The sequence below is a fragment of the Urocitellus parryii genome, chromosome 3 (assembly GCF_045843805.1).
Source record: "Urocitellus parryii isolate mUroPar1 chromosome 3, mUroPar1.hap1, whole genome shotgun sequence".
NCBI lineage: Eukaryota > Metazoa > Chordata > Mammalia > Rodentia > Sciuridae > Urocitellus > Urocitellus parryii.
In genome coordinates this window covers 85,196,447-85,224,077 of record NC_135533.1, presented here as the reverse complement: position 1 = coordinate 85,224,077, position 27,631 = coordinate 85,196,447, and the positions used below count along the sequence as shown (strand labels likewise).

Here is a 27,631-nt window from a genome sequence, read left to right as displayed (position 1 = left end):
AGTGGATTTCAGAGATGGTAGGTCCTGGTTAGTCTCGTGCATCTTACTAGTTCTGCATCGACTTAATTTTAATTTTTTGTTATTCACAGTTTACAGGCTGTTGCAATTAGTTTATTATCTTGCCTTTTGCTTATTCCTTTTTTTTTTTTTTTTTAAACTGGGGATTCAACCCAGAAGTGCTTAGCCAGTGATCCACATCCCCAGCCCTTTTTTTTTTTTTTTTTTTTTTTGAGACAGGGTCTCACTAAGTTGCTTAGGGCCTCACTAAATTGCTGAACTTTGAACTGCTATCCTCCTGCCTCAACTTACCAAGCTGCTGGGATTACTGGCAAGGGCCACTATGCCTAGCTTACTTACTCCTTAATTCCACCCTTTCTTGTCTACCAGCCACCACTTCCTTTTCCCTACCAGTTACAATACCTCCTGTGAACAATCAGTTCTCTATAGAATGGAAGGCAGATGATTATTATGCTTGTTTATTCTTCTCATCAAACTGGGAGAGGGTGGATCCAGAGGAGCATGGAATATGACAGTAATTGCATTCCTCAGGACTTGTCTCTTAGTCTTATTTTACTTTGTGATTGATATTGCTGAATGAAAGGAAGGTATATGAAATTTTTAGGACAATATCCAACTCCACATGCAGAATATGTTAAGAAAGTAAAATGAGAAGGACATTAAGATTGCTTGCTATTTAATGAAAGATTCTTTATTTGACATTTAAAAAATTATTTTTAAAATTGAAAGATATATTGGTTACATGATGGAATTTTGTTTTGGTTTTTGTGGTGTAGGCAAGTGTTCAACCACTGAACTACACCCATGTTCACAAGACTGAGTTTTAAAACTCATATTCTCCAAAGTCATTAAGTCACTTCTACTTAGGCTGTAGCTATTTGGCCTTCAGGAGCCTTGTGTTTCATTGCAGCCTGACATTGGGCACCATCTTGATCTGGGCAAATGTCAGTTGCTTATTTATGTATGTATGTATTTTTGCAGTGCCAGAGATTGAACCTTGGGCATTGTGCAAGGGAATTACTTCTAAAAGTGAGCTTCAAAATGAAAGCGTACTATTCCATTCATTGACTTACTATACCCTAAAGCTCTGCTTTGCGTTTCTTTCTGAGCTTCTGTATTGCACTGGTCCTTCTTGAGCCACCCTAGCTCCACACAGAACATTCTGTTGCTCTTTCAGCATAAGCAGGGCTATTGTGATATTTATCTGAATTCAAACAAGGCTAATTAAAAGAGCTGCTGACAGTTGTTGTGATCTGACTTTGACTGCAGCTTGATGGTCATTATGGGTAAATAATGAACCAGGTCTGCAAATGTAGCAGCTGCCAACTTGGGATAGAAGAACGGCTATTGCTTCCAATTTAAGGATCTATCGACCGCTTCTCTTCTCCCTGCAGATCTTCTGCAGAAAACAAATGTTTTCTGCTGCTGTGTATTGTGGTTTCAGCTGTTTCAGATATAGACTATAATTTCCTTCTTTAATATTTAACTTAGGACATTATTAGCTTACAGAGTTAACTTTTCTATTTTGAAAAAGTTCAGCTTTGTCCTTGTATATGTGATAACTAGCTAATCACTTGTAATTATTTATATGCATTTAATTTGTGTATTATGCAGGAAATAGCATGTCTAGAACAACAAAGTGTAGCTTGTAAAAATATTTCAAAATCTACGTAGATAGCAGCTTTTTAAAAAAAAAAAAAAAGATAGATACATGTTCCTTTTGTTTTCTAAAAGATAGACACCTCTTGCCAAACCTTGGTTTTGGGTTTTCTTCATCTCATCAATGGCTTATAAAATATTTTGATACAAATCCCTATTCATCAATTCAGAGGAACTGCAGTGACTTTCATTAAAATGCAATACTGAATATATTGTCACTCCATCACGAGCTTTCCCTTGTCCTATTAGTAAGTAGGAACAGGTGCATTAAAGGTAAGATAGACGGCAAATTGCATTCATAGATTAAATATACTTCCCTGCAGATTTCCCACACTCACAAGATACAGTTTCTGGATTTAAAAGTCACATTCTAGAATTTGGTACAAGCCAGTACTTAACACATCTCTAGCATTTATTCAGCTGCTATGAAAAGACTTATCTGCATTATGTAAAATCTGAGGATACAGTGATGCTTTTTTTGTGCATAATGCAGCGGAGTTTCAGGATCTTGCTGGGAGGAAATGATCCTAAACATGCCTCTGAAAGACAAGTCTTACTTTGAAAAATAATGATGAAAAATTGCTTATTTCTCCATGTATTTGTATCTGTGTTTATTTCAGGAAAAGCTAACCAAACTTTGTTTATCTGACTCTAAGAATGGTGCTCTGAATGTTTTTGCTTTCTGTTTCCAGCTTGGATAATGCCAGAAGTAGTGTTAACAAGGGGTTATGTTATGCTGGCTTATGTTAAACCAGATCACCCCTAACATGTGCAGAGCCATTCATCTGTGTCACCAAAACCCAAGAGAACATCTGACATGGACTCTGAAACAGAAACAGTGATCACTTACAAATCAAACATGGCACGCTCTAAACTGATTGTGCACGGCAATCTTTTCTAGAAAGGACAACTAATTGAACATGATAAAGTGTAAAGTTAATTAACACCCTTAAATTTGTTGATTACTTTCACGGGATTATATTGTTCGTTGAGTAGCAGCTTTCTGTCCCAGCTGTCGCCTTTTTCAGCGAATGTCTCTGGTAAACAATAGAGACACCATAACAAGTCGTAAATGGTCCCTGTGACAGCAGCCCCTTGTGAGGCTGCATCTGTAGAAAATGATTAGAACAATTGCATTTTAAAGACGGCTCACATTGCAGCCCAAGTCCCATTGGTCCTCTTCTTGATCTCTTTTGATGGCAGACTGGTTAAAACATTTAAGTTCTTTTGAGTAAATTAAGTGATTTACTATGTTTTGCTATATTTGAGTGGGAGTGCTTGGCAGCAAGGTTTTTACAGTAGTAAAGAAAATGTAATGCTTTAGCTTTGCATCTCTTCCCTCTCTGAATTTGAAGGCTTCTTTCCAGTAGTCATAGAATAAAAAATGATCTCCTCATTTCTGATTTAAAAGTGGTTATTCTGGGTCATCAGCACTTGCTTGCATCATGGTTTATTTTTTGGTTCAGCTTTTCAACAAGGCTAAATTCCAAATTTCAGTTATTTGCTACTGTTAGGCCAAAGTGCTATTAGACATATCACTTAGAAATGCTACTCAATGAACATTTTTAAGCCTAACATGCCATTCAGCTTGTTGTTACATTTGAATTTTTTATAACACTTGTATAATAACTATATAAAATACCTTTCCAATGTATTCTTTCATTTGAACTTAAAGTATTTGCCAAGTGTTTTTATTACCTCTTTCAGATGGTGAAATCAAGACTGAGAGGGCTATGACTTGTCCAGTGGTGTGACCTTGAACCATGGTTTCACCCCAGGTCTCTTAATTCAAATCACATCTTTTTCATTTTTTAACTCTAGATAGTAATGTTCCCATACATGTGCACTTATGTTCATGCTTGTTTATGCAGTGGTAAGTGAAAATGCCAGTACCACATATGGCGAGTCATGCTACTCCAAAGCTGAACATTTAAAAAATATGACTAATTGACAAACAAAAATGGTATATATTTATCACATAACATTGTTGTTTTAGAATAAAAATACATTATGGATGGCTATATGGAGCTGATTAACATGTACATTACCTCACACACTTATTTTTTGTGTAATAAGAATACCAATATCTACTCTAAACAGTTTTCAAGAATATAATTCATTTTTATTAAAAAGTTGAGCTATTTTGAAGCTGGGCCTGGTGGTGCATGCCGATAATCCCAGCAGCTCCAGAGGCTGAGGCAGGAGGATCAAGAAAGCCAGCCTCAACAATTTAGCAAGGCCCTAAACAACACAATGAGACCCTGTCTCTAAGTAAAATACAAAATATGTGGGGGTTGGGGATGTGGCAATGAGACCCTGTCTCTAAATAAAATACAAAAAGGGTGGGGGTGCTGGGGATGTGGCTCAGTGATTAAACACCCCTGAGTTCAATCCCTGGGACAAAAAAACAAAGTTGAGCTATTTTGATAAACTAGAAAACATGAAGTCATAATTAATCTTAATTAGTATTCTTGGTCATTTTATTAATCACTGATTTTGCTTTGCCTACTTTCTAAGAAGAAATTTAACACTTATCACACACAAGCTTTATATTGAGTAGTGAGATTCTAACTATTCCTGTGTATAAGGATCTTAACGAGACACACCAGAAAAATCATGAATTAGAGGAGGTAGTAAAAATGCTTATTAGAAATATCTCTTAGAACATTATAAGAATAGGAAAAGGAATAGAAAAGGGTGTTATGGCCATGAAATGCTATTCAGAGTTGATATGAATATGGTCTTTAAAGATAAGCAGTGGTTACCCAGGAAAAGAAGGAAGGAAAAGAAATTTCATATAAGGAAAGAGCCTGGGAAAGGCATGGATCATTGTACATTCAAGCCACTGCAAATACTTTTTAGCAAGGCAATTTTTCTTGAGGTAGTTGATTCAAAACAAAACAAAACAAACAAACAAACAAAAACCCCAGAAGTGATTAAGGTTCATTGACAAGAAAAACAAAGATTAAAAATCAGAACCAATATAAAGGAGAGAGAAAAAGGAAGTTCATTGCTTCTTAAAGACAAAAGGGAAGGAAGAGTGAGTTGTATAGTTCTTTTGCTGAAACATGAAAGTGCAAGTACTTCAAAATAACTTACTTAATGGGAAAAAATGGGTGGAGTTCTAAGACTATAGAAGAAATGTTGAGGAATAGTGAATAATGCTTTTAACTGCTGCTTATATTTACGTTAATGCATAACTGAGGTTTTAAGCCTATAATTATATTGTACAGTAATTCTCTTGAACTTATTCTTTATTCCTGATTTTCTCTTCTCTAGTTATTTTGTTTTGCTAAGCAAACTCAGATCTGTTATGAAGGAAGGTGGGGCATTGTGTGCATTAGATAACAGACAGAACTCAGTGTCCATATGTAAAACCTGCTGAATTTCTTGCTCTATTCATGTTAGTCTAAACTGCTCTGAACCACATTTGCAAGTGGAATCAGAATTCTTATATTCCTATAAAAGTTTCCACAAGCCTGCCCTGTTGTCAGTAAAACCATTACTCTTTGAGAATAGTTTCTTGTTTCCTTTTTCACCTTTTCTCTTTCTGAGAATTCATTATTCTTTCAATGACAGGGGTTGAAAAATGGATGGAAAGAAGAAATCAGGATTTGATTGTGATTGCCCTCATTCATCTGACACTTGGAATAAGATACTACCTTTAGCCTTATTTCTGGGTGTACATCTCTTTTCCCTAATTATATTTTAGACCTGGGTATACATATCTTTTCCCCAAGTACATTTTATTGTTCTATGTCTACCATAGCTTTACATTTTGGGCTTTCTGGAATAGTCATATTTCAAATATCCTCTTTACCACAAAATAAGTCTTGCTTTTTGATTAAGAAAAATATGCTTACTTGTTGAATCTTTCCACCTAGCAGAAAGACTTAGCAAATTGTTAAAGGCACTGAATAGATGCTTGCTGTTGGAATTTTTAATTTGTGAACCTGTGTTTGACTATATTTATACCTCTCCTGAGGCATGCATCTCTCTTTATTATTCAAATTTTCTTATCCCTTCCCCATTTCCTGCTCTGCTCCCACCACCCCTTCCACCATCACATGTACTAGATTTCAAACTCCTTGAGGGCAAGGACTATGTCTTCATTCCCAGGGTTGAAAACCACTGAGATATATAAATCTTGGGTGATCAAATTTTATTTTGTCAACTAAGAGACTTTGATTATATTTAAAAGCACTTTTCCTTGTAAGGCTGGTTGAAATAAAAACATACTGCCAAGAGAAGTGGTAGACGTCTATCATCTTAAAAGCAGGGTAGTCAACTACCCATTTTAAATGATGTGTACATCCATCTTTCTATTTGTCTATACAAATGAGTTCAATTTTTCTGATTCTGGGGCCATGGAATGGAATCACTAGAAACATCATCACCAGAAAGTGTTAGATAAACCCTATAGGCAACCACACTACTTGGTAGATTTTAATTAATGTACTTAGAAAATTAATTTTTTTTTGTACTGAGAATTGAACCCAGAGGCACTTTGCTACTGACCCACACCCCCAACTCTTGTTAATTTTTATTTTGAGACAGGGTCTTACTCAGTTTCTTAGGGCCTCAGTAAAGTGCTAAAGGTGACCTCAAACTTGACGATTCTCCTGCCTCAGTTTCCTGAGTCACTGGGATTACAGGCATGTACCACTGCACCCAGCTTCTTTTTTCTAATTTGAAACAATTTATATATTATTTGTACAAAGTGAAACATCACCTTGGTTTGTGTGTTAATTTGATGAATGTTCAAATGTGGATGTATATGAATTCGAGAAACCCAAATTATTATAGAATTTCAAAAGCTTCAAAGTAACTCAGTGATTATTTTGTCTGCTTCACTTCATAATTAAAAAAAAACTTAGGGCAAGTGGTATTTAGTGACTTGCTAGAATGACAAAAACACTTTGTGATCCCGGGCAGATCTGGCAGATCTCCATGAAAGCAGTTAGCTCTCAGTACTCGCTGTAGTTGTTCATTTTCTCAGTCTTCCTTCCCTACCGTCTACTTTCTTGACCTTTTCATGCTGCTATAACAGAACACCTAAGACTGGATAATTTATGAAAAGCAAATTTACTTTTTGCAGTGGGGAAGTTCAAGATCAAGGGGCTAGCATCTGGCGGGGGCCTTCTTGCAGCATCATTCTGTGGCAGAAGGGCAAAGATAGGACAAGAGAGTGTGTAGGAGTGTGAGAGTATGTGAGAGAGATTCAAACTTGTCCATTCAGCACTGTCACATTGGGGATAAGTTTCTAACATGTGCCCTTTTGGGGGACACACCAAACCACAGCATATTTTTCTCTTTGAACCAATAATCGGTTAACTGAGCATCCCCTATGTATCAGACTTTGGATATGGGGTCAGGGAGCCAGCAGTCACTGCCCTGAAGAAGCAAATGTTCATGTGGAGAAGACAAACTGAAACAGAGGTCTTAAACAGGTGGTAGTAAGTACTGTGAATGAAATTAAGGCAGGAAAAGGAGATCAAGAGTGATAAGGTGCTCTTTTGGATTGTTACAATGAGTGAACAGGGAAAGCCTCTTGGAAGAGGTGAATTTTGAGCAGAGATGTGAATGAAGTGAAGGCTATAAGTCATGAATACCTGGGAGAAGAACATTCAAGGCAAAAGGAAGAACACATGCAAGGCTGTGGTATGGGAATATGCTTGACCTATTTCAGGAACTGGTAGGAAGCCAAGGTAGCTAGAAAGCAGCAAGTGATGAAAAGAATGATGTGAAATATCATAGGAGAAGTAGCCAAGGGCCATGTTAAAGGGCCCTCTGGGGCTTTGTAGAACTTTGGATTTATATTGGAAGTGATGGGAAGCCTTTGGAAGGTTGAGAAAGAGAGGACACATGAACTAGGTTTATATTTTAGGAGGATTATTCTGGCTGCTATATGGAGAACAGACTGTGGAGGCAAGAGCAGAAAGGAGATCATATAGGAGCTATTGCAGAAGTCCACACTAGAGATGGCAGTGGTTCAGACTAGGGTGGTAGTGATGGACAGAGAAGTGGCCAGATCACAGGTTTATATCTTCTTAGAAGCAGGGAGAAAGGTGATTCAGCCTTGACACTATAGCTAATCACAGGACCTGATACTAACAGGCATCCAATTAATAGTGTTGAATGGATGAAGCAAATGCACATTTCTCATACCTTTCCCATACTTTGCTCCCATTGAGAGATTTTGCAAGAGGTCTTCACAATGTTGCGGTCTTAACATGGACTGCTCTGTAATACTTAACTTGGGCTGGCCTGCTTCTGTTGTTTATGGATGTAGAACAAATCATTTAATATTTAGCAAACAAGGCCAAGATTATCCCAGAGGAATTCATGACTTAAATAATCAAATAGGAATTAAACACCTACTTTGTAAGCCCAAGTTTATAAAATATTAAGCCCTTATATTTAAGTGGCATTTTTATTTTAGTGCATATGTTCACATATTCATACTCTATGAAGAAGTTATTAATGCTTTTCCAATTTTATACTCTGAGACTCAAAAGTTAAATAATCTTGTTTATTATCACACATCCAGCAGATAATATATCCCCAAACCCAGATATTATATCTCCAGATCCTTAACTATTTTTCTACTATGCTTATTCTTCTGTTTTCCACTTGTCTATTGAATATATCATATACTGCGATAGATAATGGGGAAGCTGACATAAGCAAGACCCCGGTGGTGACCCCATAGGAAAACTCAGAAAAGAATATCAAAGATTTAATAAAGTATGATAAATGCCATAGTAAAATTAAGCGTAGAATATATTTTGTTTTTTATATACCACTATTAAAATACATAAGTAAAGTATAGGTTGAGTATCCCTCATCTGGTGGGCCCAGAAGTGTTTTAGATTTGGGATTTTTTCAGATTTTTGGAATATATTGCTTATATGTAATGAGATATCTTGGGGTTGGGGGGCTTACTAAACAAGGAATTCATTTGTTTCATATATGCCTTATAGACATAGCCCGAAGGTAATTTTACACAGTATTTTTAGTGCGTCTGCATTTTTGACTGCGTCCTGTCACATAAGGTCAGGTATAGAGTTTTCTACTTGAGGTGTCATGTTGATGCTCAAAATGTTTTAAATTTTGGAACATTCCAGATTTCACATTTTTTGGATTAGGGATCCTTGAACTGTAAATACTTCTTTCAGTATTCTTGCAACTGAGTATGCATTTCACATCTTCTTTTGGAAAACAGATTTGAATTAAAATGGTATGGCCATATAATACATACATTTTTTTGTTTACTGTTGGTAGACATTAAAATCCATACAATGTCTTCTGAAATTCATAAAATGTCTACACAGTTTTTGAGTTCCAGCTTCCTAGATGTTCTTTCCTTAGTCCAAAATGCTTAGGTTTCTTTTAGAATAACTCAGGTCCTAGTTATGCCTTTGCAATAGGACTAGACTTGATAGTATCATATGGGTAAAATAATATATATGGAAAGATAAGATTTGGTCCTAAGAAATGCCCAAACTTTAAAATTACCCAGTTTAGTTAGACCCTTGCATTAGGATATAGGTTATGATAAAGTCAGAAATGATTACAACACCTCTTTGAGAGGAAGAAAGAGTGGAACTACCAGAGACTTCAGAATTAAAAGACAAATTATTCTTTCTTTTGTGGTCTGCTCTTGCTTAAATAACTTATTTCTTCTTTTTGAAATATGTGTTTGAACAAGTGAGAAAGTGCACCTGTCAAAAGATTAACCAGCTGAGAACCATTGTCAGCATTAATTTTCCTTTAATAAATGACTCTCTGAAGCTATTTAGCAGTCTGTAATCTAGATACAAAGCTGTTGACCTATGATGGATAGTGCTGGATTTGTTTGTAAGCTTTGACTTAAATTGTCTACTTAATTTCTCTAGGTCAGATCAACAGGATTAGGAGAAAGAGTGGTTATGTGGTTTGAATAAAAATAGCTAAAGAAATTGAACAAAATAATTGTAAAACATTAATGGTTTCACCATCTTGGTGAAGTAAGTTAGAAACAAGCAAAATGACAGCCACTTAAACATCAGTATTATCAAATATTCAAATGACATAGGTCAGATAATTGAAAGTATTTTTTGTATAATTGGATTTTTGTACATAATCCATTCCAAAGTGTGTTGGAAGATATTGTGAAATAATGTAATTTCAACCGTATGTGCAAGTGTTTCCAGCTTTTATAACGTGGGCATTCTTTCCTCCAAGGTTGTTGACTAACAATGCTACCTTCTTTTGCCTTTAATAATTGGTTAAAAATAGAGTGAACTACAAAAGAGAAAGCTACTGAAGTTGGCAATAGCAAAATATTACATTTGAATGAAATAAGAAACTCTTGGCTTTTTTTAATGTCAAAGCTTTATTTTATTGAATAAATTAAATCAGAAAGGAGGCCTTTACTTATAGCTATCTATTTAATGGCAAGGTTCAATACTTAATACAGCTATAGTTCCTTTATTCCTAGCTGTATGTAAAATAAGTTATAAAAGCAAAAATTATAATATGATAGTTTTTCCATTTACCTCCCTTTTTTCCTGCTTCAGTACTAGAGATTGAACCCAGGGGCATTCTACCACTGAGCTACATCCTTAGCCCTTTTTAAAATTTTATTTTGAGATAGAATCTTGTTAAGTTCCTGAGGCTGGCCTTAAACTTGCGGTCCTCCTGCTTCAGCCTCCTCAGTTGCTGGGATTATAGGTGTGTGGCACTGTGCCTTGTAGACATTCCTATTTTTGAACAAAACCTCACTTGAAAATTATGAATTAAGATTTCTCTCAATACTAAAGCAGTAATGATACTCTTGCTTTTATTTTAATGTTAATAAAATGAGCGAGGCTCTCTGTGCCCTTTTAGACAAGCCTAGGCCAAGTTTTATATGTCAAATTAGAAGTTGTTTTTCCAGTCATTTTAATCAATGAAGTCTTTGTTAAAGGAATTAAGAAGTAGCCAAAGAAAATTAAATTTTATTTCTACTTTCTGCTCATATCACTAGGAATGAATTACCTAAAAGATAAATCAGGAATGGCTGGTCGCCGTGCCACACACCTGTAATTCCAGTGGCTCTGGAGGCTGAGATGGGAGGATTTTTTTGAGTTCAAAGCCAGCCTCAGCAACTTAGTAAGACCTTAAGCAACTCAGCAAGATCTGGAAAGTACACACAGGAATAATCAGTCTTAGTAAACAAATTTTCTTTCTCTTAACAAAAAGAATCTTACCACCTGAAATGCCTTCTTGTTTATGGGCGAGAGAGCAAGTTCTCTCTTTTTATATCTCTTTACAAATCCTTCTGGCCGCTGCTGTGCTTGTCAGAGCCCAGGCAAACCTATCATGGAATAGGTTTCTAAGGAGAATAATAGATGAATTAGAATAAAATTCGCATTTCAAAATCCTATATGTATCATGCCAAAATGTTTAAGATGAATTGAGAATGAGAGTAAGATTAAATCTATGTGTCTCTTTTTGTTTGTGGTTAACCTCATGGCACTTGATTATTGAAATATTCTTGTGGAGATGTAGAGCATCTTAGACATATGTGGTATATATACAATTTGGAGGCCAGATGTTTTCATTTGGTTTTGGGATTTTCTCTCCTTTTACTATTTGAACATTTAAACAAATGTATCCTTTTGCTTCTGTCTCTTTACACCCAAATGATTCAGGTGTGGGAGCTGCTCGGTCTGGGAACCTAACGTTTATGGTAGGAGGAGTCGAAGAGGAATTTGCTGCTGCCCAAGAGTTGCTGGGGTGCATGGGCTCCAATGTGGTATATTGTGGAGCTGTTGGGACCGGGCAGGTAAAATTGTCACATTAATGACCTTGATATAATGATGCAAAATTGGCTCATGGTGTTTTCTATTTCCTGACCACATTCTCTTTTCTCTTTATTCTGCTCATTCTTGGTAGGCTTAAGCAGATGCCAGCCAATTTACTTATTAAAATAAAACTTTTAAAAAATATCAAAATTTCCATCATTATGATCTTAGCATGTCACCCCTGAAATCATCCTTAAAACTATTTCTGTTTAGGTGCTCGTGTTGTTTGAGTAACTGTTGCCCTCCATCTGATTTTGTAATTACTTGCTATAGCTCCATTTATACTACAGTCAAGTAGAAGTAACCTATGTCTTTTAATATTTTTCTTGAAAAGCAAATAATTTCATCTAGAAATATGAGGTGATTGACAATACTGAACTATGAAGTCAAATAAGTTGTACCCTTCCCACTCCTAACATACACACACTCCTTCAATTCTTCCTTCCTTCCTTCTTCCAAACAGTGCTTTTTTAAAAAAAAAATTTTTTAAAGAGAGAGACAGAATTTTAATATTTATTTTTTAGTTTTTGGCGGACACAACATCTTTGTTTGTATGTGGTGCTGAGGATCGAACCGGGGCTGCATGCACGCCAGGCGAGCGCGCTACTGCTTGAGCCACATCCCCAGCCCCCAAACAGGGCTTTAATCTTAGTTACCAGTACTCTCTTTCTCTCACGCAAGACTTCTGTATTATCCTAGGTACATTTATTGTTTCCATACCTTATATGTCATTCTTTAAGCTCTGTGGAGTTTTGCTTCTGTGACTGATTGCTGACCATCTTGTCCATGCCACATATGACCTGGTCCAATCTTTCTTTCATTATCTCATACCTAGTTTACTGCTCAGAGGGCCTAATAGGTCTCTAGATGCCAAATGTATCACTCTGTGCAACACAATAACCAAAACCAAGACTAACAAGGTGCTTGTATCATGATATGTACTTCTTTTTTCTGAAACTTTGAGTAGATTCCTGTTTCCTAACATCAAATCTTAGCTCTCTGTCTTAGCCTTCATAGCTGGTAACAAGCTCTTGACAATTTCAACAATCAAATTTCTCACCATTTCCTAAACTCTATACATATGAGTAATTTTCTTACTAATTCCAGAAACATCTAATGCTCCTAAAAATTTAATCCCCTTTATTTATATATTTATCTTTTACTCTAATCTCCTCCTTTCTTTTCCTTGCCTATTTATATCCTCCTTTGGCTTCCTGAGAGACGATTTCCACCTCTTGTCTTTGGTGATCTTGTTTCTCTGAAGTTATGCTCTCTCTGCCTCATAACCTCTGCCATATATTGTGTCATTTTATTGTTTTGTTTGTTCAGTTTTTGCCTTCCATGTAGCATATTATTCCCATTCCCAGTGAGTTCTAAGTTCCATCCCTTAAAGAGCAGTCATACCACATGGAGGGATATTCCCTGTAGTGCTGAGCCCATAGTAGGTGCTGGGTCACCACTGTGAGTTTATGACCTAGTGGAAGAGATCCCCATGTCTGCTGTGGGGTAGCCATTGGGCTTTGGAAGCATGCTGCATGAGAATCAACAGTTGAAAGCTGCTTCCTTTAGAAAGAAATCTATGGAATTGGCAAAGAAAAATTTCCTGTGTGTTTTAACGTGAAAATAGAGATATTTCGCATGTATTCTTTTTCAGGCTGCAAAGATCTGCAACAACATGCTGTTAGCTATTAGTATGATTGGAACTGCTGAAGCTATGAATCTTGGAATCAGGTTTGTCTAGTAGTACATTTTCATATACTAACAGTTTTTATTGGCTTTCCTATTTGAGTTTTGGTATTAAAAAAAAACCTGATGTTTGTGAGAGATAAATGAATTGATCCAGGGACATTTTGAAAGCACTTCATTATTGAACTTTAATAGACTTTGCTTATTGGACAAGCAATAGGACCCTGGAGAGCATGAATACTCTTTGCCATAGCCATAAAATGTACTGCACTGTGCATTTTAAGTTATATTATCCTTTTTTATATGGAAGGTCCCATTTCTTCTATTATGTTAAATGCAAGGAACACTTTTACTATAAAAATTAAACATTCTTTGGCAGTGTCAGGAAAAATCTGTGTGAAACACAGCTTTAATGTATGTGAATTCAAGTTTATGCTACAGTGTGACTAGTTTTATGTACCTATTCTAAATATAGTCCCCAAAATCTGTACTAAAAGTGTTCTTGGTAGTTTGGTTGCATTCATAAAGCTACAATTCATATGCATAACTTTCATTTTAACTTGCCTGTAGTTTGGTTAGTTGGCATTAGGATCTGTCTTTAAAATAAATGTCATTCATACTTTGCTTAAAGTGACTCAGAAATTCTGTTTTTACTACAGATGCTCATCTTTTAGAATACTTAAGGTTAATGTCTTAATTTTAGCCTTTAATCTTTTGGTTTAGGAATGCTACAAATGATTAATCACCTAATTAATTTTTGAATATTTTACATTTTGTGAATATAATAAATATACATTTCTTACTTTAGAAAATGCTTAGTAAGCAAGATGTTTTATTCAGGTGCTTTCTTACTCACATTCACCAAGCTGCTAACCAAATATATCACAAAGCAGAGTAGTGGTTCATATCACAGCTTTTGATACAAGCAATAAAATGAGCCAAAGTGCTTGAGATATTTTTAAAAACATGGTAATGGATTCACATTTCCTCTTAATTACCATATCAAGATACTGTTGTTTTATTGAATTGCCCTTGTCTCAGATGTTAAACTATCTTGACCTATTAAGTTGTCATGTTGTAATTGAGATAAAAGAGGAATTTGCTTTGCATCAGTGCTAATTGGTTTATCAATATCCTGTACCATTTACATTTTAAAATTGAATGTCTATAAGATGGTAAGGCATATCTTTATAAAACCTTAATAAAACTAGTAGTATATAGGGAGGCCTTCAGAGTTTTGTGTCTGTATTGTGGCCAGTTGTAGGCTGTGAGTCACTTATCATATTTAAAAACTGGTTTCTAGTAACTTGGTTTCATGTCCATTCTTTAGACTAATTTCTTGGAAGAGGAAAATATAAATTTCTGGAACCAAAAAATTGCATACAAAATTAAATTGTTGTTGACAGCAGGATTACTATGCATATGCATCTTTGTTTTCTTAATTTTTAACTTTTTTTTTAGTTGTTGTTGAACATAATACCTTTATTTTATTTATTTATTTTTATGTGGTGCTGAGGATCGAACTCAGCTCCTCACACATGCTAAGCAAAACGCTCTACTGCTGAGCCACAACCCAGCCCCTGCATATGCATCTTTATAATTTTATTCCCATTTTTCTAGATATAAGTGAATGTATCATAAAAAGTTAAAGCCTAGATGGACCTATGTTATACCATAATATGACATATGCCCTTGTCTCTGCCATTTAGTCTTTATTTAGTACCTGCAGCATCACTGGGTTAGGGTGTTCCTTAGGCACAGTGGGGCATCTTCTGGAATTCCTTGAATAATTTTCCTGTTAGAACTCTGATTAGATGCCCTTCTTAAATGAAGTTTTGTATAGGAAAGTGCTTGTGGATGTTTTCCTCCAAGTATCAGCTAAGAAAGAAGAGTAGAAAATCAATTAAATAAAATGTATATAATGAAATGAAAAACTTTGGTTACTAATAGTGTGTGTTTTCAAGGAAAAAAATGAAAAGTAATATAATTCCAAATACAGACATTTAAGAGCAGAAGTAATAAATAGAGTTTAGTGTTTCCCTGACTTGTGGCCTTGATACACTATCACAAATAGTATTTAGAAATATGAAACTTTAAAATATGTAATTTTTCCAAAATTCTACATATGTTCCAATACATACAGACACATAAAATATATACTAAAAGTCTGAACACAAGACAAAAACTTACTCATTTTATTTAACTGTTAAAATAATTTATGTTTCTAGTGTTACAACTAATAAATTACTCATTTTCATAACATTAGGATTTTAGCACTTTATCTTACAAAATTGTCGGTGGTTTGAAAGCCCTAAAAGTGAGTGCTTCTGCTATTGTCTTTTCTCCATGGTTTACAGACATGGTTTAAAATGACAGGATTGTTCTCTAATAGAGTATAGAGAGTGACCACGATTTATTGAGCTTTGCAAGGTGAAAGAGAAAATTGGCATCAGCAAGCATAAATTCCCAAGTAGTAAATTCCCACGAAGTAGTATAGCATCAAAGTGGTTCAGCCACATTTATATTCTGTTCACTTTGAAGTGAATTCTTTTAGAGTATTTAGTGTCAGTATTTATAAATTGAGTTACCTATTCCTGAGAAGTGATCATTTCTGATTAATTTCATTCTTGTAAGTCAGTGTTTTTTCTGGGACTTTGTTTTTTTAATAGAAGAATAAAATCTTACCATTTAAAATTCTTATTGACCCTATATTCTTTTACAGTGAGCCTTTATGGATGTTAGTGAAATTTTAAAATGTTGTAAAAAAAAAAAAGTAAAGAGTGAAAAATATTGGTATATAATATATTTTGAAATTCTTTTTTATTAGACCTTTCCACTTTCTAATTGGGTTCCTAGTTAGGCCTTAGAAGTAGTTTTATGGCCTGAGAGTCCTCTGCTTGCATTACAAAGATTTGTTCTTATGCATCACCTAGAAACAACATTTTAATGTGAGTTTTTTTGTTTTGTTTTTATTTTTGCCCCATTGAGAATGGATTTCTTCTTAAATATTAGTAGTGTAATATGTTCTTTGCATTTCCAGTAAGGTCCCAAGCCCCTCCAACAACCACCATCTTGTCTTCTTCTACCCAGGGAAGCTGAAGTAGTAGACATTTTGAACAATTGAAAGCTGTTCAAGATGCGAACTTTTCCATAAGCATAATTTTTCAGGAGCTGTATATCTCCTGAACAGCAAAAAGACACCCTTAATGGTTGTCTTTTCTTTTATGTGATGACTAAAGCCTCTTTGCCATTTTTTCTATTTGTAATATAGACAGTTGTAATAAAAATTCAAACAGATTTCTAAATAATCTGATAAAATGCCATCGTATTGGCCAATTCACGAACCACATGATACTCAGTGAGCCTCAAGCTGGTTAGAGGGTATCTGTCCAGTTCTGCATTTCAGTTGTGCTACAGACTTCAATTTTCTCATTTATATGGGAATAGTATGTATTTACTGTGTTGTACTGAAGATTAAGTGAGTTAATTCATGTAAATCTTTTAAAACAGTTATTGGCACAGTTGGTACTCTGGGTATGGTAGTCATTGCTATTTGTGGTTGTTGTGAGGGGGTATTTGAAGTGAATGGTTTTTTTCTTCCTAACACTTCTCACTACCTGGCACTATACATTTATTTGTTTGTTTATTGCTTGTCTTTCCATCTAGAAAGTAAGCTCCACGAAAGAGAATGACTATTTACTCATGGCTGTATCTTAAGAACATTCCTGGCAGATAACATGCACTCAATGAAGACCAAATTAAATGAATGAGGAGAGGAGGGAGGGGTGAGTGAGGGGACAGGATATGGCACCTCTGCCTCAGTCACAGTTATCTGGGCATGTGTCTTAACTCACACCCTCCTGACTTGCAGGCACTGCTTCTCCTTAACTTCTTTATTGTCTCCTCCGCTCTATGCTTTTCTCCCACATGGACAATCTGAGTAACCCTTGGTGAATAAATGAACGACTGATTAAGATTGACATGGTTTTAGATGTTTTGTTTCCAGATCAGTTCCTGTGATACAAACTTCCCAGTTGTTGTTCTTATATTAAACTGAGTAGTAAAAACACTTAAGAGAATAAAACTTTTTTGATCCTTAAAACTATGATTACAGTGAAGGCAAAAGGTTTGGATTCTTTTTAATTTTTGTTTTTAGAATTTATGAATCATTTTTATTTGTCTCAAAAGTTCATTTAACATTCTTGTGTTTTAGAGGTGAGTAGATTTGACACTGTGATGTTTGAATTGCATTATATATGCAATCAGAGCAATGAATTCATTCTCTGTTTATATCAGAGAACATTCCAGCAACTGTAAAGGCACATGCATGCACACACGTACTCTCGAACCATATCCAGTGGCAAGTTATTATGGGGACTGACAGACTGTCATCCTTTTGATGGCTTGAGCTGTATATCTCCTGAACAGCAATGGGGCTCTTATGCAGAAAGTATCATATGTTCCCAGCCAATTTACAGGGAAACAGCAATAACATTTTATCATGGTTGAGAGCCCAGTAGCTGCTTCCTATTAAACTTGCCCTTTCAGATACCTGTCTTGGATTAATTTGTTGATTTCAAATGGAAACTCAGTCTTCTCCAGTGAAGCATGACGTTCTAGGATAGACTCTCTGAATGACAATTACTGTGTATTCTAGCTGGTTTCAGACCATTACAAGCCTTGGGCACAGTGGAAGACAGAGGACTTCAGTAACTGATTTTAATATCATGTCTAATTCTAACTGTCAGTTATGTATGTGCCAGGGAAAGAATCCTCCGAAAGATGAAATGCAAAACACTTCTCACTTGCTCTTTTTAATGATACACTTTGCTGCAGAGTGGGGGGCAGGGGAGTAAAAGCCGGGAGGGAGTAGCCATTTCCTGAAGGGAATCTGCACAGCAGGGGAAGCTTCAGATTTGAAAAGTGAGCTTGGAACAACTGCCACCTGATTTTTTTTTTTTTTTAATGTGTGTGCCCCTCAGGATGCTCCTAAATAGTACTGTGTTCACCAAAACGGGTTTCCACAAATCAGTGCCAGTATTTTTCCTTGAATGTTCAAAAAAAAAAAATGAAGGATTTCACAAAGTTAGATAATAAGCTTTACTCACCATTTTGGTGGGTTATAGAGTGTAAGTTTCCTTAGCAGTAAAGATTCTTAGGAAATACTGCCAAGTATAATCTGGTAGATTATAAAGAAGGATGTAACTCTGCTGCTTTAGATGATGAATCATCTTAAAGAAAAATCTAAGATAGGAAGCCCATACATATTTCAATGGGTAGGAAAAGCAGTGTTTGGGGGTCTTTAAAAACATTCTGTCTTTATGGAACACATCAGATGTATATGTTCTTGGACATTTATGCTTAGAGACTAGATTTTCAGTTACAGCAAATTAACTGGTTGTTAATAATTGTGATTTTTCTTTTCACAGTTATTTCCTAAGCACATTGGCTTTATCTTTTCCTAAGTCATGTGCACAACATCATACTGATAGTCTAATTTTATTTAAAAGGGGAAAGAAAATTACACAGCAAATTACACATGAAACAAACTTTGTTCTTTATAAAAGAATTAATGAAACTGTTGGGTTTCTCTTTGGTAGTCTACCACTGAACAATGTATGATAGCTGATTTAGATGGAATCTTCTGTATCTATACTCTTTAGTAAAAACCCATCATTTTAAAAGGGGCCACCATATGAATTCAGATATGTAGCATGCCACATAGCCTTCCATGAACCACTGCTACCCCTTAAAAGCCAGATTATATATTCCATACATATCCTGTTGGCGGTAGCCCTTGCTCTAGCATCAGAAAAATGTTTTACTGTTCATGATATTCAGATTTTGAAATGAGCAAAACATATTTCAAACACAGAATAAGCAAGAACTTAAGCATGCCAGAATGCACAGTTTGTTTAACCTTAAGTGTCTTTTTTCAATTCTTTATTTTCTAAAAGAGATTGATTTTAACAAAACATAGAAAGCTTTTATGAAAATTGTTTTATAATGGCCCTTTGCATGAAAGAAACCAATAAATTGCTGGGTATAAAGTTTTATTTGAAACTTTATTCAGTGATACTTGACAAAACTATGCTTCTCAAACTGTTAAGATCTCTAAAATCAAAGTAATACAACATTTTGATATTTTTCTAGGGTCTATATTGAACAGCCACTATGCCATCAGCCCAGTGGTAGAACAAATGATGTTTCCGCTTGGGCAAGCTTTGTTTTATCAGGATCAGTAACCTTATCAGCAGTTGACCCAGAACTATAATGCATGTCTCTAAATAGATAGCATATGTCACAGCTCTGGGCAGACTTGCTTCATAAGCAACATTATCTAATGAAGATTTAATAAATAAAGAAAAGTTTGCAGCAAGAAATGTCTTCCTTATAAAGATAACTTCTCTAAAGCTCATTGTACTACTCAAAGCTGACCTCTTGCATTTATTCTCACAAAAGTAATAAACACATATATGAATGCATCCACAAGGACTCCCATGATGTATCATTTATCTGTTAGTATTTCTGATATATCATTTGTGTGTAAAGAATGTAGCATTTAGATTTTCATATTGGTTTAAAGTTCATAAGTAACACATAAAAGCAGTAATGTTCAAAAAACTAGAAAACCCCTAGTGTGACAAACCAACCACATTTTCATGCAATTATGTATTATTATTTCTTGTCAATTGTACAGTAGTACAGGTTTTCTCTAAATATGAAATGTCTTGGCTCAGAAATGATCATGTTTAATCAATCAATAGCTTTTAATATCCTATAATTCAAGATTAAATTCTTCACTCTCAAATCAATCTGCTTTGATTTTAAAAGACATGTAATAAATGGAGAGAGAAGATGGAGCATCCTCATGTGTAAATAAGTCATGCATGACTTGTACATTTTGACATTTAACACTTTTTTCTTTGACCTTTGACAGGTTAGGGCTTGACCCAAAACTATTGGCTAAAATCCTAAATATGAGTTCAGGACGGTGTTGGTCAAGTGACACTTATAATCCTGTTCCTGGAGTGATGGATGGAGTTCCCTCCGCTAATAACTATCAGGGTGGATTTGGAACAACACTCATGGCTAAGGTATGGTAAATGCTGAGGCTAACCCATGGGGTGGCAGGGAGGGCGGGGGGATGCTTAGTGGTCTGATTTCTCTTCCTCCTTCTAACAAAATATGTCTATGCTAGAATGTAAAATTAGTAGAATAGTGGTTTACTTTCCCACCAGAAATTAGTAAAAATTTATATTAAAAAAAATCCTTATCTTTATTCCTGGGCTTTCAGAAGAATAAGCAAGGATTTTTCTTTTGTCCTTGGGTTTGTTTGTAACATGAGCTGGTACAGTTTTGTTCTTCATCATACATTTATGATAATTTACCAACTCCCTAGAGTGGGAGCAGTGACTTTCCTGATAGTTAACACTGTACATACACAGTGCCAGGGAATCTTTCCCATGGTTTCTAAATACATCTTCCTGTTTAAGAATATATATAGATTTATGTGTAAATTAGTTAAGTCATTTGCAAAGCAAGTTTTGGGCTTCCTTTCATTTGTGATCTTAACTGTAGAAAATACTCTTTAGACCAGCAGACTTTCAGATTTCTGTATAAAGCTTATTTTTCGCCAATTGATTTTTTTTTCTGATTACAAAAATAATAACAGGCACGCCTGGATGCCACACTTGGCTTACTCTCCCTCATGCCTCGTGGCATTTGTCCATTGGACTTCTTGAATATACCTTGAATTCATCCACTTCCCTTTTCTTCTTCCACTGGTATCTTGGCTGCAGCTCATTTAGCTATACCACAGGTGTCCTTAGCTGGTCTCCTTGCTTTTTGACCTCATCTTTTCCAATTCATTTTTTATACCATAGCAAAAATGGACTTTCTCAAATGTATAGACCTGATTGTGTCACTTCTCCCATAAATTTCCTTTAAGAGTTTCTGTAACTTACAGATTAAAGTCCATCTCCACAATTTTCAAATAAGCCCCTTGGTGATTTGGACTGCATGCCTCACTAGACTCATTTTTGCTTTCTCATTCCCTCTCTTTGCTTCAGCCATGCTGAACTCATTTCCACCTGGGTTCTCACTCTGAAACCTTCCTGTTTGCTGTTCCCACTGCCAAGATCATTCTTCCTTGCCCCTTCCCCCTTTTACCTGGCTTACACCAATCCTCCTTCAGATCTTTGCTTAGCCATTTCTTCCTCTGGAAGACTTGATCCAGCACCCACACACTATGCCTCCCAGGCTCCCATGGTGGGTACTTCTCCAAATCATATAAATGTTTATTTAGTTGTTGTTATTCCTCGGTAGACTGAGTTTGGGTGGGCTGTGGCTATCTTGTTCATTATTGAATCCCAGCTTCTTGTACATTGTAAGTACACTTTCAGTATTTATTCGAAGAAGTAATATTTGAAACTCTGTTTCCTATTTTGCAGTTTATTTTCGTTTGTGTTAGAATTTTTGTATGGCAATCTTACAGACTTCTACAGATTTGAAAATCATTTCTTTGTGTAGTCCTATTTGCATAGTAACTCTTATCCAGAAATAAACAGGTCTTATAGAGGATGGGGTAATGAAGGAGACACTCAGAAATCAAGGTTTCTGTTTGGAACAGCTTTGCAGCTATGTGCCAGTACTTATAAAAATATATAAAAATATTGTGGTAGAGTGCTTGCCTGGTATATGCAAAGCCCTGGGCTCAATTCCCAGCTTACCAAATTGTGGGGTGGAGGGGGTGGAAGAAAAGAAAAAAATATATACATATATATTATATGTATATATTTATATTTATTACATATTATATGTATATGTGTAGATATATATAGGTATACATACATACATATGTATGGATATATAGAGAGGAAACAATGTTTGTAAGAAACAGTTTTTCAGAATCTGTTTTTCCTTCTCTGAAACCAAAGCATTAGGAACCACAGTTCAAAGTGCGCCTTTACCACCAGTCCTAATGTATTCTGTATTCCCTCCTGCCCTTGTTTGATTTAGGATCTGGGATTGGCACAAGACTCTGCTACCAGCACAAAGAGCCCAATCCTTCTGGGCAGTCTAGCCCATCAGATCTACAGAATGATGTGTGCAAAGGGCTATTCCAAAAAAGACTTCTCATCTGTGTTCCAGTTTCTACGGGAGGAGGAGAACTTCTGAACATGCCCTTTGGCTGTGGACACTGTTGGGAACCAGACTATCTTAGAGCCACCTCCTAGCTCACTCCACAAGTAAATGGGTTTAATCAAAGGTCATCAGTCTTTTTTGATTATCTGTGTTAAGTACTCCCTAGGATTTTCCACCCATTTTTAACTGCTTATTCTTTTTGTCTATTTAGCAAACATATTATTGGGGGGAAAACATTTTTTTTTTTTTTTCTGCTGGCCACTGATGGTTTCCGCTAAGTAGCTGAATTAACCTTTTTAAAAAAGTTTGATCTTTGAGTATCTTCTACTAAATCGTTGAATACTTTGAACAGGAAATATACTTAGCAAATAAAATAAAATATTGCCAAATGTTTTGTTAATAGGATGAAACCCATCTTAAAGGAAAGAAAAGAAATTGCTGTGAGGAAAGGTGTTAGAGAAAGGAAGTATAGTGAATTACTACCTGTGTTCCTCAGGAAGTTTGTCCTGTTAACCACGAGCTGGTATCTTGCATTCCTGAGGTTACAGATTTATTTTCCAGGGAGTTAATAAAGCCAGAGGACTTGTTGCTGCTTGTTTTATAATTTGGACTCTGTTACAATGTCTCAGTGTTCCCCTCTTGTCACAACTCCTAGTACTCAGCAGATTTATTTCTATATTTTTTTGCTTCTGTATACATTCTTATTACATATTTTTTGACTTCAAAGAATGATATCTTTAGACTGTTTCAGAGCCAATGATGATATTTGCTTTAGAAATTATTACATTATTCTAAAAATAACCATATTATTTTGAATTTAAATAAATTTATATGCTGATAATATCTTCTTGGAGTTTTTGTTTCTTCTTTAAAAAAAAAAAAAGGCTGGCTTTATAGACTAATGGGAAAAGGAAGGTAAGAATGAGGAAGGAAGGGAGGGTGAAGGGAACATCTTGGACAGCAGCAGGCCAGCCTCCTGCTGCTCTGCCTGAATCCTTTGTTGTCATTGGTTTGAATTTTTTTTTCCCCGTATCAAGAAGCTGTAGAAATTCAGCCTGCCTTAAGTGTAACATGCACGCCCCATTATGGAGAACAGTCCCCACTTTTCCTATCTCAGCCCCGAGAAACATTCCAGGTGATAGACCTAGATATCAAATTGGCAAAAGTATTACTACTTCCATCGTTTTCCTGGTGATAAAAAGTTCCAGGCACTACTATAAGTCCTAGGGATACAGTGATGAACAAGACAGAATTCCTGCTCTTATGGACCATAAATCCTGGTGTGTGCATATTCTAATAAACAAGAAGTAAATGTTTATATGTCAGGTGATAATAAGGACAAAATGAATAATAAAACAGGATAAAGGGCATGGATAAGAAGTTCCAGGTGTATTTGTTAGGGTGGTAAGCAAAGCTCTTTCTGATAAGTTGGCATTTGAGCAGAAATAAGAAGTCAGGGAGCTGGGCATGGTGGCACATACCTCTAATCATAGCTACTTGAGAGACTGAAGCAGGAGGATCTCAAGTTCAAAGTCAGGATGGGCAATTTAGTAAGTCCCTGTCTCAAAAAAAAAAAAAAAAAAAAGGAATGGACTATACCACTATATACCACTATATAGTGGTATATAGCTATACCACTATAGCTCAGTGATAGAGTGCTTGCCTAGCATCTGTGAGGCCCTTGATCCCCAGCACCACCAAAAGAAAGAAGTCAGAGAACAAGCCATGCAGGTATCTGAGAAAGAATATTCCAGGCAAAGTACAAAAGCTAACAAAGTACAGAAGCTAAGAAGCAAGATAATGCTAGACATGAGGAATAACAAGGGGCCTGTGAGGGAAGTGACTCAGGTTGAAGGAGTCTGTGTTGGGCCTTGTAGGTTACGGTAAGATATTGGCTTTTATTCTGATACATTGAGATGAGTAGTTTATCAGTTAGCTTTTGCTGGGTGACAAACCACCCCAATATTTAGTGGCTCAAACAACACATTTATTATTTTTTGAAGATCCTCTAGGTTTGCTTTCATATTCTGGAGCAGGTTAATTCATCTGGAACTGAAGGGTCTCACTCTGCTGGACAGCTGGAATGGTTGGGACTTCTCTCCACATGGTCACTTACCCCAGCAGGAAGACAGCCTGAGTTTGTTCACATGGTGGCATTCCCTGCAGCAACATAGGACAAGCCACGATGAACAAGCACTTTTCAACTCTTGGCTTGCTTTGTATTTGTACTGTCCTGTTGGCTAAAGTAAGTCACACGGCCAAGCCCTGAGTTAGCATAGGAAGTGAGCATGTGGACACAGGGAGGCATGATGGCAGCCATTCTTCAAACAACCTATGTGGGTGGAGGGTTTTGTTCAGAACAATGATCTGATCTACTTTTTAAAAGAATCCCACTGGATGCCACATGGAGAATAGTTGACAGGAGCACAAAGGGAAACAAAGGGTCCAGTTAGGAGGTGAGTGTAACAATCCAAATGAGAGAGAATGGTAATTGGGACCAAAGTATTATAACAGGGAGCAAGAAGCCATCAGAACTCTGGTGTACTAGCACACACCTGTGATACTAGCTACTCAGAAGGCTGAGGCAGGAGGATCACAGGTTTGAGGTCAGCCTCAGCAACTTAGCAAGACCATATGTCAAAATAAAAACAGAAAGAACCAGGGGTAGCTTGGCATGGTGGCACATGCCTGTAATCCCAGCCACTCAAGAGGCTGAGACAGGAGGATCTCAAGTTAAAGGCCAGTGAGCAATTTAGCAGGGCCCTAAGCAACTAAGTGAGACCTGTCTCTAAATAAAGAAAGGGTGGGAGATATGGCTTAGTGGTTTAGAACCCTGGGCTCAATCCCCAGCACCAAAAAAGGAAAGAAAAGACCAGGGGTATAGCTTCAGTGGTAAAGCACCCTTGGGTTCCACCCCTAGTCTGAAAAGCCAACACCCCCCCCCAAAAAAAAAAGTACTCAGATTCTAAACATAAAAGATAGAACCACTGACTAACAAATGGGGCCAGGGAGAAAGGGAAGAGTCAAGGATGACACACCATGGTTAGTGGCTGAGAAATTGGAAGAAAGGAGTTGTCATTATGGGAGGAACATTTGGGGAGGATGGTAGAAAATACAGGAGTTTACCCGAGATGTTCAATAGACACCTAAGAGAAGAATTAAGTTTCCAGGAACCAAGCCCTGCAGCATTCAAACTTTTAATAGTTGAGAAAATAAGGTAGAACAAGCAAATGCAACTGAGGGTGACCAGTAAAATAGAGGGGCAGGGGCTGGGAATATGGGAGCATTGTCCTAAAAGCCAAATGAAAACTGTTTTAAGGAGGCAATGATGGTTTCAAAAGCCATTGATGAGTAATACTAAGGCTGAACACTGATCATTTGAATTTGGCAAATGAGAGGTCATTGGTAAGTTTTTGAAAAGTCTTGGAAATGAGGGTGATTGAGAATGACAGGATGGGAAGAGAGGAATTGGAAATGATAGGTTTAGAGACAACTCTTCAGGAGTTGGATGCAAAAGAGAATAAGGATGGGGACTGGGGTGTCCCTCAGTGGTAGAGTGCTGGCCTAGCACGTGTGAGGCACTGGGTTCATCGGCACTGCATAAAAATAAAAGTATAAAAACAGGGAATAGGGACCAAGGAAAGTTTTAGTGTGTGTGTGTGTGTGTGTATATATATATATATATATATATATATATATATATATATGGAAAATATTTCAGGATTATACTGTTGGGAGAGGAATGGTCTAATAAAGAAAGAAAAGCAATGATAATGAGAGAGGACACCTGCTATGTGATCTCAAGTTGTTGAGAGGGGAGGGGTATAATCGTGGCTGGATCTTTTAAAATTAAAAAGCCAGCAAAAACAGATTACATGTCAGACTGTGAGCATCCTGCATGAAGTATAGAATTGTAATTAATTATACAGCTTTTAACATAGAACAATGAATATTCATTCTGGAAAGGAATTTAGTGACCTCTAAGTGTGATCTTGTGCAAGTCACCCTCCTTTCACCGTTCATTTTCTCATCCATAAAATTGTCATAAACCATGTAACCTAACATGAAGTGCTTGGTTAGAAACTTGAAAGTCCAACAGATATCAGATAACAGACAGTCACAAGTGATGGTGGGCATGTGGCAAAATTGGAACCCTTAGATGGTGTTTCTGAAAAGTAGTTTGGTGGCTTCTCAAGTGGTTAAACATTAGAGTTGACAAGTGATCCAATACTTCTGTCCCATGTGTGTACTCGCAAAATGAAAACATATATCCACACACAAAAATGTAATCAAGTAGTCATAGAAGCATCATTCATAACAGATGACAAATGGAAACAATCCCATATATCTTTCAACTTACAATTAGATGAACTGTGGTATAGCCATGCAATGAAAGATTATTTGGCTATAAAAAGAAAGTGCTGCCAAAATTTAACTCAAAATGGATCAAGGACCTAGGAATTACACCAGAGACTCTGTGTCTAATAGAAGAAAAAGTAGTTCCTAATCTTCATCATGTGGGATTAGGCCCCAGCTTCCTTAATAGGACTCCTATAGCGCAAGAATTAAAACCAAGAATCAATAAATGAGATGGAATCAAACTAAAAAGTTTCTTCTCAGCAAAAGAAACAATCTGTGAGGTGAACAGAGAGCCTACATCCTGGGAGCAAATTTTTACCCCTCACATATCAGAGCACTAATCCCTAGGATATGTAAAGAACTCAAAAAGCTAAGCACCAAAAAAACAAATGACCCAATCAATAAACGGGTCAAGGACAAGAACAGACACTTCTCAGAAGAGGATATACAATCAATCAACAAATATATGAAAAAATGATCATCATCTCTAGCAATCAGAGATGCAAATCAGATATTATCTCACTCCAGTCAGAATGGCAGTTATTACGAAGACAAACAACAATAAGTGTTGGTGAGGATATAGCTGGTGGGACTACAAATTGGTACAGCCAATATGAAAGCAGTATGGAGATTCCTTGGAAATCTGGGAATGGAATAACCATTTGACCCAGCTATCCCTGTCCTTGGACTATACCCAAAGGACTTAAAAACAACATACTACAGGGACTCAGCAGCACAATTCACAATAGCTAAACTGTGGAGCCAACCTAGATGCCCTTCAGTGGATGAATGGATTAAAAAAATGTGGCATATATACACAATGGAATATTACTCAGCATTAAAAGAGAATAAAATCATGGCATTTGCAGGTAAATGGATGGCGTTGGAGAAGGTAACATTAAGCGAAATTAGCCAATCCCCAAAAAACAAAT

General features: G+C 36.3%; 1 protein-coding gene across 4 annotated transcripts in view; it reads left to right on the top strand.

The window, feature by feature from the left end:
* The window catches only part of Hibadh (3-hydroxyisobutyrate dehydrogenase), a 101,515-nt gene extending 78,332 nt beyond the window's left edge, over nucleotides 1-23,183 (top strand). For all 4 annotated transcript variants that reach the window (XM_026407476.2, XM_026407477.2, XM_077795984.1 and 1 more), the window contains 4 exons: nucleotides 11,355-11,488; nucleotides 13,162-13,238; nucleotides 20,134-20,290; nucleotides 22,215-23,183. In XM_026407476.2, the coding sequence (XP_026263261.1) occupies nucleotides 11,355-11,488; nucleotides 13,162-13,238; nucleotides 20,134-20,290; nucleotides 22,215-22,373 (527 nt within the window). In that variant the 3' untranslated portion in view covers nucleotides 22,374-23,183. The remainder of the gene's footprint in view (nucleotides 1-11,354; nucleotides 11,489-13,161; nucleotides 13,239-20,133; nucleotides 20,291-22,214) is intronic.
* Nucleotides 23,184-27,631: the final 4,448 nt, after the last annotated feature.